The following is a 19178-nucleotide window of genomic DNA, read 5'->3' on the forward strand; positions in this document are numbered from 1 at the left end:
TCAATTTTTAGGTTTCAGGATTATTTTTAAACCAAACTTTCTATAAAGACGATTATCAACTATGTTATGAAAGATGTAACGGAATGAATTTACATGTCATTATACTATATAACTATAATACTATAAAATGGCCATAAATGGGTAGTCCTATTCAATACAGGGTAACTAGACACTGTATCTAATTTGCATAATAATGTGATCTTGTGGCACATTAAGAAGAGTAATAATGGGAGTAATAATTGTGACATTTTCGTAATAGTTGTTGTGTTATAAATATGATTTAAGTCCTGGTGTCCTGTTTTCTAGTCATATTTTGATTTAAAAAAACATAACATTTACCTTAGATGTTTATTTATGACAAACAATTTGAAAATTAGTCCGTTTTAAATTATGATAATTTCAAAATATGATAATATTTCCATATGAGTGCTAAATTTGATCAGTAATTTAATGTCAGTCGTGTTTAAAGACCAAGGAGAAGTTGTTATGGTGAAACCTCCAAACATTTGGTATCTGAAAAGCCCTGACCGTGCTCTTTACAGGACATTTAGACTTAAAACTGTTACATGTGTGTTGTCAGAGAAATTCACTACAATATAATGTTCCTCTACTGTGTGGACCGAAGTCTATTCCTGGGTCCCAGGAGGATATGAGAGAGGTTGAATACACTAACACTGAAAACAGCACTTTTCTGAGTTCGATCAGGCCTAAATCAGTTATACACATTACAAATGCAAAGTAAACATACACACGACAGCACTTGGCTACAGGACCTGGAGGAAGACAGGGAGTGGTTGAAAAAATATATGATATATGTGACCCTGGATCACGTCACCAGTCACGAGTCGCACAGGTTTATCTGTGGCAATAGCCAACAATACATTGTATGGGTCAAAATTATCAGTTTTTCTTTTATGCCAAAAATCATGAGGATATTAAGTAAAGATCATGTTCCATGAAGATATTTTGTGAATTTCCTATCGTAAAGATATTAAACATTTATTTTTGTGAGTGAATGCAGCACAATCGCCAACATAAATGCACAACTTTAAAGGAGATTTTCTCAATATTTCGATTTTCAATTTTCAATATTTTTTTGCACCCTCAGATTCCAGATGTTCAATAGTTGTATCTTCTCGAGCCAAATATTGTCCGATCCTAACAATCCATACATCAATGGAAAGCTTTCATCTGATGTGTATATATCAATTTAAAAAATGTTTACTGTTGTGACTGGTTTTGTGGTCCAGGCTCACATATTGCTTTTTTTTTTGTGTGTGTGTGAATTTGAACATTTTCCTTTCTCTTCCAGTGAAGTCCTTCGGCACTGAGGATCGCCCCACGGACAGGCCGATCCCCCCTCGAGATGATGTCTTTGAGTACATCATATTCAGAGGAAGTGACATCAAAGACCTGACTGTGTGCGAGCCGCCCAAACCCACCTGTAACCTTCCTCAGGATCCTGCCATCGTGCAGGTGAGCTGCTCACATTCAGGGGTTTCTGCTGAACATAAAGCCGTGTGAATGCTGAGCTGTTCTTGTGTTTGTGTGCAGTCGTCTCTGGCATCCACCGCCGGCCCCTCGGCCCCTTCCTTCCAGTCATACGCCCCCTTCAGTCGGGCCCCGTACAACCAGTTCAGCGCCAGTCCTCTGGTGTCCCAGCCGTTTGGAGCAGCGGTCACTGGTGGTGAGTTCACACTCGCTCTTGTTGTTTACAGGGGTTTAATGTGCAAATAGAGTTCATTTTTAGAATTTTTGCCAAATATCAAATCGAAACAACATCAGGTGCTTTAAGGCAAGACACTACAGGCAAAACTGTTGTTTCGTTTTCCATGCGCTGGTCAGTTTTGAATAATATAAAACAAGGGGATGGACAGGCCTAGCGCCAAACATTAGTCCCAAACTGATAAGTGATGTATTCTTGCGGTGCGTAGATCCAGAAGTAAATCAAAGATAAGAAAAAAAAGAAGAAAAAAGATCCATAGATGAATATCGGCCAAAAAGCTGGAAAATAAATCTTGTGAGCTTTTTGGCCGATATTCATCTATGGATCTTTTTTCTTTGTTTTCTTTTTTTTTCTTCTCAGTTTTGAATAATAACTTGTGCTCTTTAAGAGTAATGGAAAGAACGCTTCCTAAATAAACATTAAAGTGTTTATTGTTTTCCAATTTATCTATTTACAGTAGGGCTGTGCAATTAATCCTAATTGATTTTTCTATTTCTATTTTGGCTTCCAATGATTATGAAAGCAAGATTATCGAGGTAAAAGGATTATAGTGCCGTCCTTGTTCCTCCCTAAAAGCCCAAACTTAACATCCAAATGTAAAATGCAGTCTACTGTTGCTAAACTGCGGGATGTGTGTGATATTAAACAGTGATATTAAGTCACGAAAGACACACTGTTCAGGTACGCGCCTAAATTGTCTAATAGCCTACACACACACGTCGAAATGCTGTTTTGGTAAGTATCCTCATAAACACAGTCAGTTATGTTTTAAGTGAACGTAAACAGTATAGCATGTATCAGTGGATTGCACCCATGCAGCTCTTAAAGTGACTAATAAATCTGCTGCTGTTTATTAATGTTAATCAAACAAAAGACAAAGATAAAATCACTCCCTGCTCTTGAACGAATAACGTTTGTAGGTTTAATAATGTATACTGCAGTGTTATTTTACATTTGATTGCTTTATTCAATATCTGTTGTTGGCTATTACTATCTGAATACCACTGTAAGTACATCTGAAAAACCTAAACACTGCTTATTTAATTACAATTTTTGTTCTGTTGTATTTTTTGTCTGTTTTGTTTGTAATTAGTTTCTTTGTAATTATTGTATTGCTGATAGTTTACTTGTCTTCTGTAACTGTTTTGAGGACTTTTTACTTGCATGAATTAAGCTAGTATTAGTTTTTGTTGAAGTATCGATAATTGTGAAATTTCACTGACATTTAAAATTATTCATCATGAAATAAGACTTTGAGCACATAACCCACTTAATCGTGTTAAATAATCATGATTTAAATATTGACCAAAATAGCCGTGATTATGATTTTTGCCATAATCTAATTGGCAGATTTCAATTAGTTCATATTTTTAAAGGCCGTTTTCTCAAAATTAGTCTGAAATCTCCACTTCAAGCACTTGGTTTCATTCTCACCTTTATTGTGAAGGTTTTACAGAAGGCGTTTAATCATTCTCCTGATTTATGGAACATTTTATTCCTAAAACATGGTGGAATTTTTTTCTCCACTAAATCAATACATGTCATCAAAAAATAAAGAAATGTGAACCTGGCTTTATCTAATTTTTGGATTTTCTGTTCTGGAGATTTGCATACACAGATTTGCATGTGTAAACATAACTTTTCAGAAAAATGTTACACTATTAAACTGTGGTGCCTTGCCTTGAGATTTTGTCTACTGTTTGTCCTTATATTTTGAACTGTCCTGTTTTTGCCTTTGGTACTAACATGGTATAAAAGCAGTGCAAGATAACTGGCCATATGTGAATAAATGCACAATTTATACAGTGCATACTTGTATTTCAAACAGCAGGAGTCTAATCTGAAATGTGCATTAGGCTACGTTTTACATTTATTCATTATCCAAAGCGACTTACAAATGAGAAGCAGTTAAACTAACAATAGGACAACAATATGCAAGTGCTGTGACCCTTCCCAGTTTAATCTAACGCAGTACGTGTACTTTTTAAATAATTTTTATGAAGATAATAGAATAAAAGATAAAGTGTTAGCACATAATATATGCCAAAAACCAGAGAAAAAAAGTAATTCGGCCCTTCTTGAAAACTTTACTACACTGTTGCCATCTCTTACATTAACAGACAAGCTATTGCTCATTTTCAACTCTTTGCAGTCCTGTGTTTGAATAATTTTAAATGGATGGGAATATTCAGAAAATACAGTCGTTGTTTCATGACACACTTGCCTGGAGAGGATGCACAGAATATATTTTGAGTGAGTGAGGAACGGATCTTATGGAAAGGTTGATTGCATGAGTGTTTGACTGCTGCATAACCTTCACATGAGGGTTTTTTCTCCTAGTGTGTGACGTGTTAAAGCCCACACTTAAAGTTGTGCACTTCCTCCCCTCACAGGAACGAGCTCAGGTCCTGCGTTCGGTAGCGAGGCGAGCACTACTGCCCCTCAGTCCCAGACCTCTCGCTCGCTGAGTGCTCACAAACCCGAAGGTAACCGGATGGCCGACGCTAACGTGTGCAGAATGGCTTTAGTGTGTTCGTCTTTTGGCCCGTGATGATGCAGGATTACAGCATGTGTCTTTGCCGTGTGATAGTTTTATGACTCGAGTCGAGTGTCAGTCTGTCAATTAGTGACTTTAAAGACAACATGAAATCAAAATGCTTAATAAATCGTGGTCTTATTGTGAAAAGAAATATTAATTTTTCATTAAATTGCAAGAACTTCTGTTGATATAAGCAATGCCAGACAAATGAGTAAATACAGTATTGACTATAGAAATCATAGGCACTTTTCACAATCCAGTCAGAATGGATGAAAGTTGTGTTTCTGTGATGTTAAATGCATTGCAAATGATGCATATTTCATGTTGTCTTAACCCTTAAATGCATGAATGTTTCGTCAATCATCATTATTATATATTCGGGTCTTCAGCGACCCAGGTCTATATCTAACACATATAGCCCTTTAACTGCCACGTTAGTATAAACAAAACTCTCTTGATATTTTAAAAGCAATTACAAAAGAATAAAATAAAGCAGATTTTGTTACCATTTTGGAACTTGGAAGGGTTCAATTTGAGTTGATGCTTTTTACCATCAACGACAGTGCATTCAACATCTGGCTCAAATTCACCATCTCAACCATATTCTTGATCGTTACCAGTCATCAAAATCAATATTTTGAGCTTCTCCACCAGATCCATCAACAAGACAGTGACACTAATATCTGATTGTGTACAGTACTTGCTCTACAATAAATCGCAGAGCCATTTCAAGGTTACGAAATATACCGAAAAAATATACTTACACTATTACATATTCGGGTCACTAGCAACCCTATACACTTTTATAATAAAAAAAAAAATCTTGTAATATACAATGATTGAGGAATAATAAGAAGGATGAGATCTAACTTCTAATAAAGAATGAATGAAGGAGAGGATTGTAAATGACGTCCTGGGTCGTAAAAGACCTGAGGAATGCGTTTTTAATTAACATCCACCGCATGAAATGATACAGAGAACTGGTGTTTCCGTCATCTAAGGGCATTTTCACACCTATAGATCGTTTGTTTTGTTCCGAAACGGGGACTTAATATGTTACAATGTTGCATTTTCTTGGTTCGGTTCGCTTTCACAAGGCAACCTGTGTTGCCAAAGTGTGTTAATGCAAGTCTCATGCGAACTGTCCTCTTATTGGTCAGAATTTCCTCTGCGTCATCCATCAAGATGATTGACCGGTTCGCTCCATGAGCTTTTTTTAACTGTGATAACTAATGTGCTCACTCACAGAATCAGACACTACTGCTTTTTATATAACATGTTTTCCGTTATGAATAATAATACCATTTGGTCCGTTGGGTCGGATTGCTTTCACACCTCAAGCGAACTTAAGTTTGTTTGCAATCGGGCCGAGACCACCGCATTCAGGCAATCTCGGAGCGGTTGTTTTGGTGCTGATCCGAACGCGATTGCCTCGTTCACGTATCCCTAAACGAACCGAACCAAGGGAGAAAACGCACCCGGTTCCAAAACCAATGCAAAAAATTGTTTGTTTTTTTGGTCCGTTGTACATTTTGTGAGTCGTCTTTTTCAGGTCGTTCCAGCCCATCTTTAGAGCACTCGAGGAAGACCCCGACCAAGGAGCATTCGGTGCAGACGGCCCCGGTCGCTCCCCCTGCGGTGTCCACCAGTTCAGGGAGTCAGAGGAGCGCTGGAGCCGCCCGACCGGCCCTCAACACACAGAAATCTGCGGAAAACCAGGAGCAAAAAGGTGAGAATCAGATCAGAGCTGGAAATTTATGTACAGATATCATTGAATTGTAATTGTGATATCTTTTGTTCATCTACAGCGTCTGATGTCCAGAAGATTCCTCGGCCAGAATCGGATTCAAACAGGCCTGATAACAAAGACCCAATCAAACGCCAGTCTGGCGGTGAGTCACTTTAAAACGTCTCTTCTGCATTTGCAAATACAGTACTGTCCAAAAGTGATGTCTGGCCTATGAAAATTGACACCTTCACCCTTTATTTTCAAGTATTATAAAAAAAAAAAAAAAGTTTTAAAGATTATCTAAGCATATTTGTGTAGTTGTGCTTGGAGTCAATGGTTTTATTTGTAATAACGCAATGAGACATGCCAAATTGTGCGGGCAGAATTTTTGGCCAGGCTATCATACAAAGAAATTATGAACACATGCAAAAATGAGAGAACCAACGAAATATTAGCTTGTACTCAATGTATGTATTTTCCTGTGAGCCTTTTGTTTTTCTATGCATTTTATTTTTTGCATAGTAAGATAAAGCCTGTAGCTGTAGTTGTTTTTTGCCAAACAATATTTTTCCCTCATATTTTGATTGTTTAAGTGAACTTGTCCAGAGTGACAAATACATTTGTTTTTAATGACCCTGCATCACTTTTGGCCACTACCATTTACTCATGGAACTCTTTTGACAGCATTTTATATTTGTATTGTATATTTGAATGTACTTCTCTTTTATGAATGCTTTTCTTTTATTTGTTGTGTTTCTCTTTAAAATTTTCTTGTTTTTGTGAAGCGCTTTGAGATGTAACTTTTAAAGGCGCTATAGAAAATAAAGTTCATTATTATTATACTGTACTTCATTGATCAGGGCCTTAAGCATCATTGTTAGATACATACTACATAGTTGTAGTTTGCCTTTTTTGTGAAATAATATTTTTCCCTCATATTTTGATGGTTTAATATAACTTGGTTGACCAGCATTGAAAGTTTTTAATGACTCTGCATCACTTTTGGCCCCTACTGTACATCATCACGATCAGGGCCGTAAGCATCATGTGTGTAATGGTTGTTTCTCCCTTCAGGTGGCGCTCCTCCAATGAGAAGGGGGCGGGGCAGTGGTGGCGGAGGGGGCGGCGGCCAGCGTGGGCGGGGCAGATTTAACGGGCGTAGAGACGGACCAATGAAATTTGAGAAGGACTTTGACTTTGAGAGTGCCAACGCCCAATTCAATAAGGAAGAGATCGACCGCGAGTTCCAAAGCAAACTCAAGATTAAAGGTACAGTTACGGAAAACACAAACATGCATAGCTGTGTTTCCATCCAAAGTTGCGAATTTATGTGGAAAATTGGAATATCGCATAAAACATTTGCAAATAAAGCAATGTTCCCATCCAGTGAGTCAAAGAGAACAAAATCATCACTTCCTTGTAAACCAGCGATAGTTTATGCTCATCATAAAAAATTTTTGGTAACACTTTATTTTACAGTGTCCTTGTTACATGTTACATGTATTTACTATAGTAATAACAGTAAATTATGCATAATTACATGCAACTAACCCTCAACCAAAACCCTAGTCCTACCCTAACCCTATAGTAAGTACATGTAGTTACTTAATATTACTCAGTACTTACATATATAATTACACTGTAACAATGACACCTTAAAATAAGGTGTAACCAAAAATGTTTATGCAATATCCGAAAATGCGCATAAAAATTGGTGGATGGAAACATGGCTATTGTGCTTTGAGGGTTTAAAACAAAATGTAATTTTAATTATTTTTTGTTTATATGCTGAAATATGTTGTTAACAGGTTTTGTGATGTTTTTTTCATAAGGGTGATTTTTTTTTTTTACTGACTGTTTATTGTCAGATGAGAGTTATAATGTCACTTTGCACTGCAGATGAGAAGAGTGAGAAATCGGAGAAGACTCTGAACGGGGAGGAGAAGACCGATTCGGGTGTGGAGACCCATAACAGTGAAGGCAACGCTGACGAGGAGGATCCACTGGGACCCAACTGTTACTATGACAAATCCAAGTCGTTTTTCGACAACATCTCCTGTGACGACACCAGGTCAGATCTCAGCTCTTTACGATGGGCATTAAGGGCTTTGATATCAGTTCACAAGCTCTCGATCTGATATCGATTCATTTGGAGATATTGAGTTCATGTTTATTTTTTGTATTTGTACTGTTTTTCACATACTCTATATTAGGGAAGAATTTGATTTCGGACCCAGCATAGGTGTTTCAAACAGTAGTGCGCTACATTAGTCACATGACCTCACTACAGTGTTTAAGTCAGTATTTAAGTCCTGTTATTTCCTCGAAATTAGTTGCAGTAGTCCAGTTTTGTATCAAAATGTCTTTTTAACAGTCTGAGTGAAAGATGTTAATTGTTGATGCTTTGTCATGTCTCACCTGTTTCGAACAGGGTGTAAATGCTTTGAGTGATTTAGTCACTATGGATTCAATGTAGTAATTTGTTGTTTTAAAGTTTACAAATAACTGTGAATGAATCCTCTAACAGACATGCACTCTTCTGTCTTTCTAGAAAGGAGAAATCAGGAGGTGCTTTTGGAAGGTATATATTTGGAGTCTTTTATATTTATATACATATAAATGTTTTTATGTTTTTATGAAGCCATGCTTATGATTCAGACTACCCAAATTCACATGTTGTCATGCAAGATTTTTTATTCAGCTAGAAATTACTGTGAGTGTGAGTAAAAATATCCACTTTTACAAACAGTTAAAATCATTTAAATTAATTGGTCAATGTGTTGAAGCCCTGATCAAATGATATATAACAAATGGGCAAATCAAAAATGTCAATTTGTGTTTTCAGGTGGCATGTTAAATGATTAGCCTACTACACATTTTGTTGTGCACTCATACGATAAATCCTGCCTGTTGCAAATTTGTCCTTGACATCTTATACAGCAGCTATTTTCTGTAGCAGACTGGAATACACTACATGAATTCAGCTCAGTTTTTTAGTGTGGATGAGTTGACAATAGTTGCTGAAAGTCTGCGCCAGTCTTCAGATTTTAAGCAGTCGGAGTTGAAAGATTTCACAGAAAATGTGTGTAATGATGGGCACAGGCTTTTTTTAGCTTCAGACTATGATATCAAAACATATTTGATATTTCCAGCCAATTTTAGAACGAATATCATAGTGAATGACGCTTCGCTATTGAAACCAAAGCTGTCCTTTATCTATTTCCTTTATCTTTATCTGTCCTTTAGTGTTGCGATAAAATACAATAACAATAGAAAAGTAAATGAACAGAACACGCTGAACAAATTAGCCTCAGTATTTGAGTCATCAGCACAGATAAAACAACTGACTGCGCCACTCACCTCTAACTCCCTTTGTAATCTATACTGTGAGTCTATACTGACCGCGTCGTTTTTACTTTAATAAGTTAATACAACAACTACGGTGGTCATGTTCTGCAGATCCATGTTTGTCTCGTTTCTCACGCGTCTCCTAGTAATGTCTTGTGTGTTTCTGTGTGAGTTTGTTGTGTTCAGAACCAGTTGAAAGTCTGGTAGTGTATATGGGCGTTCGCATCAGGTGGTTATAGGAACTCAGTTATAGGAACTAGCCATTAATTTGCCATAATTATATTTTCCTGGTTGCATTCGCACCGCCAGTATGAACTCTGAAGTGACAACTATGTAATTTAAGCGTGGCATTCAGCATCTAGAGGATGGAGGACACTGTGAGCGGAGCTGTGTTTTTGTCATAATAACGGAGATGGAATATAAACATATAGTTATGCGATTGAAAGAGCAAAAAGCAGGGCCAAGAGACGAAATCTATGACAACTTGCAGTGCTTAATTTCATCGAGGCTGAGAAAAGAACAACACCGCAGACAAAGGCCTTATCAGGTAAATGCCGTTAACATTAGCTTTCTATATGTTTATGTCTTATCCGTGTTTTACATGTTAATGGAGTAAGTATATGTAAACTGTGTGTTTACACGACTTTTTAAAAATGGCTTGTGCCAGTGTTTAGGTTGGCATGCGTTCAGCCAATCAATGTAGGAGTTAATTTTGTCCCTCCAAAATAACTAAAATCCTTCCCAAATCTTGCGGTGCGAAAATGGTTATAGTTATAGGCACTATAAAACTGTTCCTCTGGTTTGAAAGTCCCTTATAATCCTCAGTCGTTTAGTGTATGATTCTTAGGCCCGATTTCACAGACAGGGCTTAGATTAAGCCTTAGTTCAATAAGGTCATCTAAGTAGCTTTTATAAATATGCAAGTTGCTTTCAGTTAAAACAGCTGAAACACATTTTAGTCGGGCTATCTTAAGCCTTGTTTGTGAAACCGAGGGTTAGTGTTTTAAATCTGTCCATATGTGAAGTTGTGTGGTGTATTCCAGCGCTGAGATGAATGTCGTGTAAACATGTTGCAGATTAGACAGGCCGCCTGCCAAAAGTGGATTTTTTTTCACACTGGGCCCTATTTTAAGGATATAAGCGTATGGTCTAAAGCGCACGCCGCAAGTTCACTTAGTGCGTGTCTGAATCCACTGTTGCTAGTTTAACAACGGGACAAATGGTTGGCGCTCCCGGCGCATGGTCTAAAAGGGTTGTCCCTATTCTCTTAATGAGTAATGGGTGTGTTTTGGGCGCAACGTGCAATAAACCAATCAGAGTCTCATCTCCCATTCCCTTTAAAAGCCAGATGCGCTTGCGGAAATGGATCTGCTCGTGCGTGAGGTTAAAGCGTGCAAGCAGACCATCTACGGGACATAGTGTACGCACGTTCGGGACCCGCCTGTAGGCGCATATTACTAACGCGCTCTTTAAATAACAAAAAAAAAAAAAAACAGCGCCATTGACTTTAGACCAGGTTTCAGTTGGTCAATGGCTCAGTCTATTTCAGTTCCTCAAAATAGCAACGCGCCAAAAATGCGGCAGAACTCATGGCTGCACAGATGGGCGCAAATTCATTTGCTATTTAAACAATGTGGCGCAGGACGTGAAAATGATAACTGCGTCAGGCTGAAACTAGCAAAAAACACTTGCGTCGCGCCTGGCGCTGCTTTGCACCGGGTGTATGATAGGGCCCACTGTGTTGAATTGCAGTCTGATGTGTTTTTCATTCCTTCTCTTCAGGGAACGGAGGCAGACCTGGGCGGAGGAGAGGAGGATGAACGCGGAGACGTTCGGTATTCCACTGCGTCACAACCGCGGGCGCGGGGGTTTCCGTGGCAGAGGCGGCGGCATGGGCTTCCGCGGGGGGCGCGGGCGCGCGGCTAGCAGGGGCTCGTTCATGCCCTCCCGCGGGGGCGGAGGCGGGTTCAGGGGCGGCTTCAGAGGCGGCAGAGGAGGACGGGAGTTTGCAGACTTTGAGTACAGGGTTAGTACTTCCTCTTTTACCCCAGTAATGGACCAAACATAAATATTAGAGATGCATGATGCGTTGCAGTGTTATTTTTAACTGAAAACACTGTTGGCAATTGAAATATAGCTAAAATAAAATTTAAATATTAGATGAACAAAATGTGCCTTGGCAACTAACTGAAATAAGTTTGAGTACTAAACTAAGATGATCAAATGAATTGAAGCAATATAGAATTTTTTTAAACAATTTACCAAAGCAGATAACACTTTTACTAAAATTTAAAGTAAAATTAAATGAAAACTAATAATATCAAAATGAAAGCTAATTTAAAGTATCAATAAATATTGTAATGGCATATAAATAATACTAAATTGTTGTGATTATTGCAGAACCAATATTTATTTATTGTATTATTTCTTTTTTTGACACTATAATAACAACAGAACAGAACTGAACGATGGTTTATTGAACACTTTTGTCAATACTGTAATATCACTCTTTCCTTGCATACAAAACAAAACGGTGACAGTTGTACTCTTTCAGACTATTTAATAACTATAATAACTATTTAAATAAAAAACAAATAAAAAAATCATTAATTTATTGATGTAGAGATGCATCATTTGAAAGAGTCCAAATGTCACTAAAGTGTCTTTTATGTAACATCTAATTTGTGCATTAATGGCTGTGCACTAATAGTTTATTAATTAGGAAGGCAAGTTATTTTACCTTAGTGCACCACTCGCAATTCTCAAGATGCCCACATTTAGTGGTGAATCCGATATTACAAAACCAATATCCGATTATGAAAAAAATCTTAAATATCAGTAAACCTGATCATCGGTCGATCTCTAGTATCAGCCATTTAGAGTTTGGCATTTTGTCTTATTTGCCTGATATTGGACTATTGGAGATTTTCCCACAAAATTAAAAAGTTTGAAAGCTCTTTTTCTACACCAATGAAATAAGAGCAGAATTTATTAAATATATATCTGAAATATTACTAATACTAGTTCATCTATTAGGGCCCTACAGATTTCATTGACAGAATCCTGGAATCCAGTCGTAAAAATTGAATTTACTGTATAATATCACACAATATAAATAAGACTGAATTTGGGAAAAAGTCAAACTAATTTCATAAAGTACTGGTAATACAAGTCACGGGTTATGGTTAGGTTTAGAATAACTCAGTTATTGTTATTGCTATGATAAGTAGACTTTAAGAACTGTAAAATAAAGTGCTTTTCTAATGTTTGCCTTTGTTCTGTTTTGTCCACGTTTGTTTCAGAAGGAGAACAAAGTGTCGGCGTAGTCCAACATGACGACCAGATCATCCGAACAGCCAAGAATCTCCGATCATCACGTCTAGATTACCGCTTTGACTCCTGACTAACGGGAACGCCTCTGTCTAACACCAGCGCAGGGACGCCTGCCTTCAGCTGGACACGCAGCTTTGAGTTTCTCTCCTTTCTTCCTTTTTTAGAAAAAGAAAAAAAAAACATTTGATGATCTTCTGATCTGCGTTCCATATGTTCGGAGGGGAGAGTTTGTGTACAAAATGCCGTAACTTCCATTGAATGATGATGATGATTATTATTATTATCTGGTATTTTTGCATCAACCTTTAGTTCCTTTGGTAATAAACAGAGGATGGTATTTGATATTATTCTGTTAGGTGTACAGAACCCCGCTGATACTGTGAGCGCTCCTCAGTCAAATAGCTTTATTATGTTATGATTTCCTTTTATATTTTTATTTTTTTGGATCTGTTCTCTGTCTCTCGAAGCACTGACACCCAGTGTCGAGGCTGTGGAGTTCGTGTCCGAGCTCCGCCACCCAAACAAAACACACTTTCAGTTCGACTCGCTCATCCGTCTGTTAAACGCAGGTGCTTTGCTTCAGTTCATAGATTGACATGGTTTGTAGTACTAGGTTTTGTAATCACTTTTTTAGTTTATGGATAATCTGGTCAAGCCGTTTGTTTCTTTGCTGCATTCTACCGTTAACGTCAGACGCCATTGTCTAGCTGTAGGTCAACTCACAAAAACTGGTTCATGATTGAATGTATCGATGAATTCAACTCTTTCTTTTAGACGATTTTGTCCTGAAGTCCTCTCTATGCAGGCGGTCGCGTTCTCCCTGCTGGATCAGACTGCTGTTCCTGTCTTCAAAATGTATTTTTAATATTTGAGTGCCAGTTATTCTTGCCTTTTGATGTCAATTATGTACATTTCCAAGAGGGCTTTTTGATATAAACTCAACTCGAACCTCTTTAACGACGAGCCCCATCACCGTTTAATGCCGAGATCTTCTGGAAAGATCCTGAAACCCTTTAAGAATCCGATTGGATGTTTTGAAATTGCGTTCATGTGCTCTTTAAAGACAACGCCGCCATAGAGTTTCACACGGCACACATGATGCGAAGGCTAAATTCGATGTCATTTCATAATGCTCTTATACCAGATGAATCAAGTCTCGGATCGTAAACGTGATTGTTTGGATGAATTGTGGAGGGATTATTTTAGTTTAGTTTAAAACAGATGTTCGTCAATCGGGGACGTTCCCATTTTGCAGTATTCCAGCAACTTATAAACAGGATAAAACGACTGACGCATCGTGTAAAAACCTTTACGACATGTTTCCATGCTCAGTCTGAACAGGCGGCGAGTTTCACCTGAAATAAGTGTCCATAATAAGTCCATAAACCCCTCTATTGTGAATAGTTCTGTTTGATACACGTGTATGTTAATGTGTTATTTCAGGTACCAGCTGTTTATTGCTCTGTTAATGGAGTGAAGTTTGTTTACCCGGCGATCTCCTCTGAATGTCACTGAAGCACTAGTTCCTGCACTGTTAGATGGGAGGTCATTGTTGTTTTTGGTGTGCTTCATATTTTTAATTTGTGTTTCAGAGATCCAAAGACCGAATTACGGATAACATTTGGAGGAGAAGTGCTCTCTCTCAGCTGGTTCTGCATTATTGTTCTCATGTCTGTCCCCAGAGTTTGCCGTCTCTACTTGTGTTAGCTATAAACCGCTCCCTTTAAAAAGCACTACGAACTGCAGAGATGTCCCGCAGGCAGCTAGAGATACGCAGTCTGACCCATCGCTCAGACCAGGGCATGATGGGAAACCTCTGAGCGAACCACAGATATTGGTGCTGAGATGTGAAACGAATCCTCAGGCCTGATATCGCCATGAAGTCGAGAGTTTAAACTGGACAGCCGTGCAGAAGCTTGATGTGATTACTGTGGTCAGTCCTCTGGAGGAATTTGATTGGCAAGTTTATGATTTTGTTTCTGTTTTTCTGAATTAAAGCAGTTGTTCATGGTGTGCTCGTAGAGGGCTTCAGACGGGGGCAAACTAAGGTTTTTAATCAAGAGAAATAAAGAAATAGTTGTTCAGTATCCTGTCCGTGTGTGTGTGTGTGTGTCCTTGCTTTTTTTATCAATAAACATTTCTGTAAACGATAACAATTAGTCGCATGTGCAATAATAGCATTTTTATTGTTAGATTATTTTAACCCTTTGTGCATCAATTAAAAAAAAAAAGTTAGACAGTGTAATCACCTCCACTCTATACAGGTAAAGGGCTACACAAAAGAAAGGGGTTCTACCTATTGAAAATTGTCTGTTACAAATCACACCAGAATCTTCAGTATGAGGGAACCATCTGACTTATTTTATATTGCTTGCACAGTGAAAATGAAAATCCCCATCAAAAATAGCCATACGAATTAACAAAACATTGAAAAAGGAAACAAAATAAACTATACTTTGACAATGATAAGCAGCTTGTTTCAATCTCAGATGGACACAATATCAGTATTCAAATATTACCCATTCGTTTAAATACCACTTAATTCCATGGATAACATCACTTAGACAATCACATTGAAGCATAACTTATCTGTTAGGGTCCAAAGGTGCATGAAAGACATGGGCCAAGTCTCTGAGGGAAATCGTGAGAGAAGTCTGAGTCCAAGCAACAGCATCAATCCACAATGATGCATGGGGGGAAATCAGTATCCACTTTCACCCACAGTCCTTTCAGTCATTTCTCCATGTATCCACCTTACTCATTCCTGCAGGCGTTTACTACATTCTCTCTTACAAAGAGCATATTAATACTCAAAGTTTAGCAATATGTCAAAACATCACAAGTCAATCATAAAATAAATTCATTTAACATTGTGTACAGGTCAGTAATGGAGGCCCAAAACAGTTAAATCACCATCTCCCTTTAACACCTTTGGCTTTGACTTTCCCCAACACCTTCTTCTCTCCAGCATTCTCACCGTCACCTCTAGTGGCCGGGATGAGAATTACACCCTGTAATAGTGGAACTGTAATAATAGGTCTATAGTGGACAAAAATGTCTGTCAAAAAACTGTCATAAAAATGTGAAGTTTAGGAGCACAAACTTAAGTTTGGTCTCATTTTAAAGACCCTTGGGAGATTATTGTTGAAGTAAAAAAAAAAAAAAAAAAAAACTTTTGAAAAGTTATACAGGTTTATGAACAGTATTTTATATAAAATATATATTTTGTTAAACATTTTTAACTCTAAAACTGCTATAAAATTAAAGCCATAAATCTAAACAGCTGGTCCAAATTTGAGGTTAATGTATTTTATATAGATATTAATAGATTCATAGATTTTGTTTGGCGCAGTCCCAAATTTCCCCTATTAGATGCCAGCAAAGCTCCGCTGGTGTACAGTGGTTGGATTTGTGATTTGCAGTTTTCTCTCTCCAATAGAAGCACACACACAATTTTATTTTATTACACACATACAAACCACACTATAACATCCTTACCAACACACCCACACAATTATCACTGCATAATTTATCCATTTGGCTCTATAATATGCAGAAGCAGAAAACAGCAATAAAGCGAGTATTTGATTTATAGGCCAAACCTGAAAAATTGGCAGCATCTGGTTAAAATTAGTAAAAAAAAAATCTAATTTTGAAGCCTTGCCAACAGAATGAAAGCCTCTGAACAAAGATTGCATCATTTTATAGTTAAATGGCCCTGGGATTAAAAATCGCAGTTTTAATGGGTTTCAATTGGGACATTTAAAGGTCCTGAGAGGAACTATTTTGTGTACCTAGTGCTTTAAGGAAGTGGGGGTGAAATAGTAAAAATCCAATACAAATACACACCTGTGCCAAAAATTATGAAATTGGCATTAACACTGGCAAAATGTAAAAAAATAAATAAAATAAAAAACACTGAAAAAGACACTAATTTCCATAAGGATGCACAATGGTTAATGTTCTTTTAAAAATATATTTAGATGAAATACCCTGATTCAAAAACAGTTGCTGAGGGGTCAAACTAGAAATATGTTGCTTCACATATTTTAAGGTAGCGAGACGTGTACAGTTGAGACGCCTTAAAACTTGCGTGCGCACATGCGTATTAGTGTCCTCTTTGATCGTGGGAAATTTGAACAACGGAACGACCCCGATCCAAAGATATCGGGAAAAGTTTTTTTTTCTTATGTAGCCTACACTTCACCATGCACTCTCCACAGTGAATAGCTTATTATCCCTATATGACTGTTAAACGTAACTGGTATCATCACAAACATATTCTGTGCCCTAAAAACTGGCATATTTCATTGTATTGTGTCAAAATAGAGAAATGTGTGAGGTGGTCGGCGGAGGACAGTTGAGACACATGTGAGTGATTCTCCAACTATGGTACTTTTTATGTCCTTGACATATATTAAAAAAACTAAAAAACATTTCCACTTTTTTTTTTTTTTACACTTAGGCTACTACATGTGTAGGGGGACCTATAAATAAAAAATCATTGTTCAATTCTGTTGTTTTACATAAAATGGGAGGCATCTTATTATGGGGCGCCGTTTGTAAAGCGGCTCACGCTGAAAATAACAGCAACGTTTTGTCACATTTAGCTTCAAACAATGTTTAAAAAACTGGTATGAATTTTTGACGGTCACTTTTTAGCACATTTACAACAATATTTGTCAACTTAGAGATATTTTAAATAGTTAAATCTAAATATTAAATGTTACACCTAAATGTTAAATGTTAAATCTAAATGCTAAATCTAAATCTAAATGTTAAATGTTAAATCTAAATCTAAATGCTAAATCTAAATGTTAAATGTTAAATCTAAATCTAAATGCTAAATCTAAATGTTAAATGTTAAATCTAAATCTAAATCTAAATCTAAATGTTAAATCTAAATGCTAAATCTAAATGTTTACATTTACATTTACATTTAGTCATTTAGCAGACGCTTTTATCCAAAGCGACTTACAAATCAGGACTAAATTAAGCGAGTCATCATGAAGAGGCAAAAACAACAACAACGCAAGAAGTGCTCAAAATACGAAGTTCAGGCATTATTCAGAGTAGCATAAGCATGATAAGTGAGGTTTTAAAGGGAAAAGTTTTTTTTTTTTTTTTATTATGAGTTTAGGTGCTCACGGAAGAGATGGGTTTTCAGCTGTTTTTTGAATGTTGTCAGGGATTCTGCATTCCGGATGAGGGTGGGGAGAGTGTTCCACCAGCATGGAACTGTGAATGAGAATGATCTGGAAAGTGATTTTGTGGCTTTCTGTGATGGAACCACGAGACGTCGCTCGTTGATCGATCGTAGGCGTCTGGTAGGGATGTAGGCTCGTAGGAGTGAGTGAAAGTAGGAGGGAGCTGAGCCTGTGATAGATCTGTAAGCAAGCGTCAATGCCTTGAACTTGATGCGAGCAGCGAGAGGTAGCCAGTGCAGAGAGATTAACAGAGGAGTGACGTGGGCCCTCTTGGGCTCGTTGAAGACAAGACGAGCTGCAGCATTCTGGATCATCTGAAGAGGTTTGGTTGCACATGCTGGAAGTCCGGCCAGAAGAGCATTGCAGTAGTCAAGCCTAGAAATGACCAGGGCCTGGACGAGGAGTTGTGTTGCGTGCTCAGTTAGGAAAGGCCTGATCTTCCTGATGTTGTGCAGTGCAAACCTGCATGATCGAGCTGTCTTTGAAATGTGATCTGTGAAGGTCAGCTGGTCATCAAACGTTACTCCCAGATTTCTGACCGACCTTGATGGGGTGATTGATGATGAATCAAGCTGGATGGTGAAGTCGTGCTGTAGAGACGGATTGGCAGGGAGGACGAGCAGCTCAGTCTTTGCCAGGTTGAGCTGCAGGTGATGTTCCTTCATCCATGTGGAGATGTCTGCCAGACAGCTTGAGACCCGTGCAGCTACTGTGGGATCATCTGGTCGAAATGAGAGGAAGAGTTGTGTGTCATCAGCATAGCAGTGGTAGGAAAAACCGTGTGCCTGTATGATGTGTCCCAGTGATGTAGTGTAGATGGAGAAGAGGAGGGGACCAAGAACTGAACCCTGGGGAACCCCTGTGGTCAGTTGATGTGCTCTGGATACCTCGCCTCTCCATGCGACTTTGAAGGACCTACCTGTGAGATAGGATTCAAACCAGTCGAGTGAAGTTCCTGTGATGCCCAGTGATGAGAGGCTGGACATGAGGATCTGATGGTTCACGGTGTCGAAGGCAGCAGACAGATCAAGGAGAATGAGGAGTGAAGATTTGGAAGCAGCTTTTGCAATCCGTAGGGCTTCTGTGACCGACAGTAATGCAGTCTCAGTTGAATGCCCTTTCTTGAAGCCAGATTGGTTGACATCCAGCTGGTTGTTTAGAGACAAGAAGGATGTTACTTGGTTGAAAACAGCTCTTTCAAGTGTTTTTGCAATGAATGGTAGGAGAGAGATGGGTCTGTAATTCTCTACAGATGATGTGTTTAGTGTTGGTTTTTTAAGCAGTGGAGTAACCCGA

The 19178-nt window shown here is 38.1% G+C and overlaps 1 protein-coding gene across 4 annotated transcripts in view; it reads left to right on the forward strand.

The window, feature by feature from the left end:
• The window catches only part of lsm14ab (LSM14A mRNA processing body assembly factor b), a 15421-nt gene extending 654 nt beyond the window's left edge, over positions 1-14767 (forward strand). Inside the window, exons 2-11 of one of the 4 annotated variants that reach the window (XM_079873913.1) lie at positions 1313-1476; positions 1555-1687; positions 4120-4212; positions 5818-5994; positions 6074-6157; positions 7069-7263; positions 7894-8065; positions 8546-8575; positions 11125-11368; positions 12645-14767. In XM_079873913.1, the coding sequence (XP_079730039.1) occupies positions 1313-1476; positions 1555-1687; positions 4120-4212; positions 5818-5994; positions 6074-6157; positions 7069-7263; positions 7894-8065; positions 8546-8575; positions 11125-11368; positions 12645-12668 (1316 nt within the window). In that variant the 3' untranslated portion in view covers positions 12669-14767. The remainder of the gene's footprint in view (positions 1-1312; positions 1477-1554; positions 1688-4119; positions 4213-5817; positions 5995-6073; positions 6158-7068; positions 7264-7893; positions 8066-8545; positions 8576-11124; positions 11369-12644) is intronic. The other 3 variants (XM_079873914.1, XM_079873915.1, XM_079873916.1) reach the window with 3 other exon arrangements.
• The last annotated feature ends 4411 nt before the right edge of the window (positions 14768-19178 follow it).

This window comes from Squalius cephalus (assembly GCF_949319135.1).
Source record: "Squalius cephalus genome assembly, chromosome: 6".
Lineage (NCBI taxonomy): Eukaryota > Metazoa > Chordata > Actinopteri > Cypriniformes > Leuciscidae > Squalius > Squalius cephalus.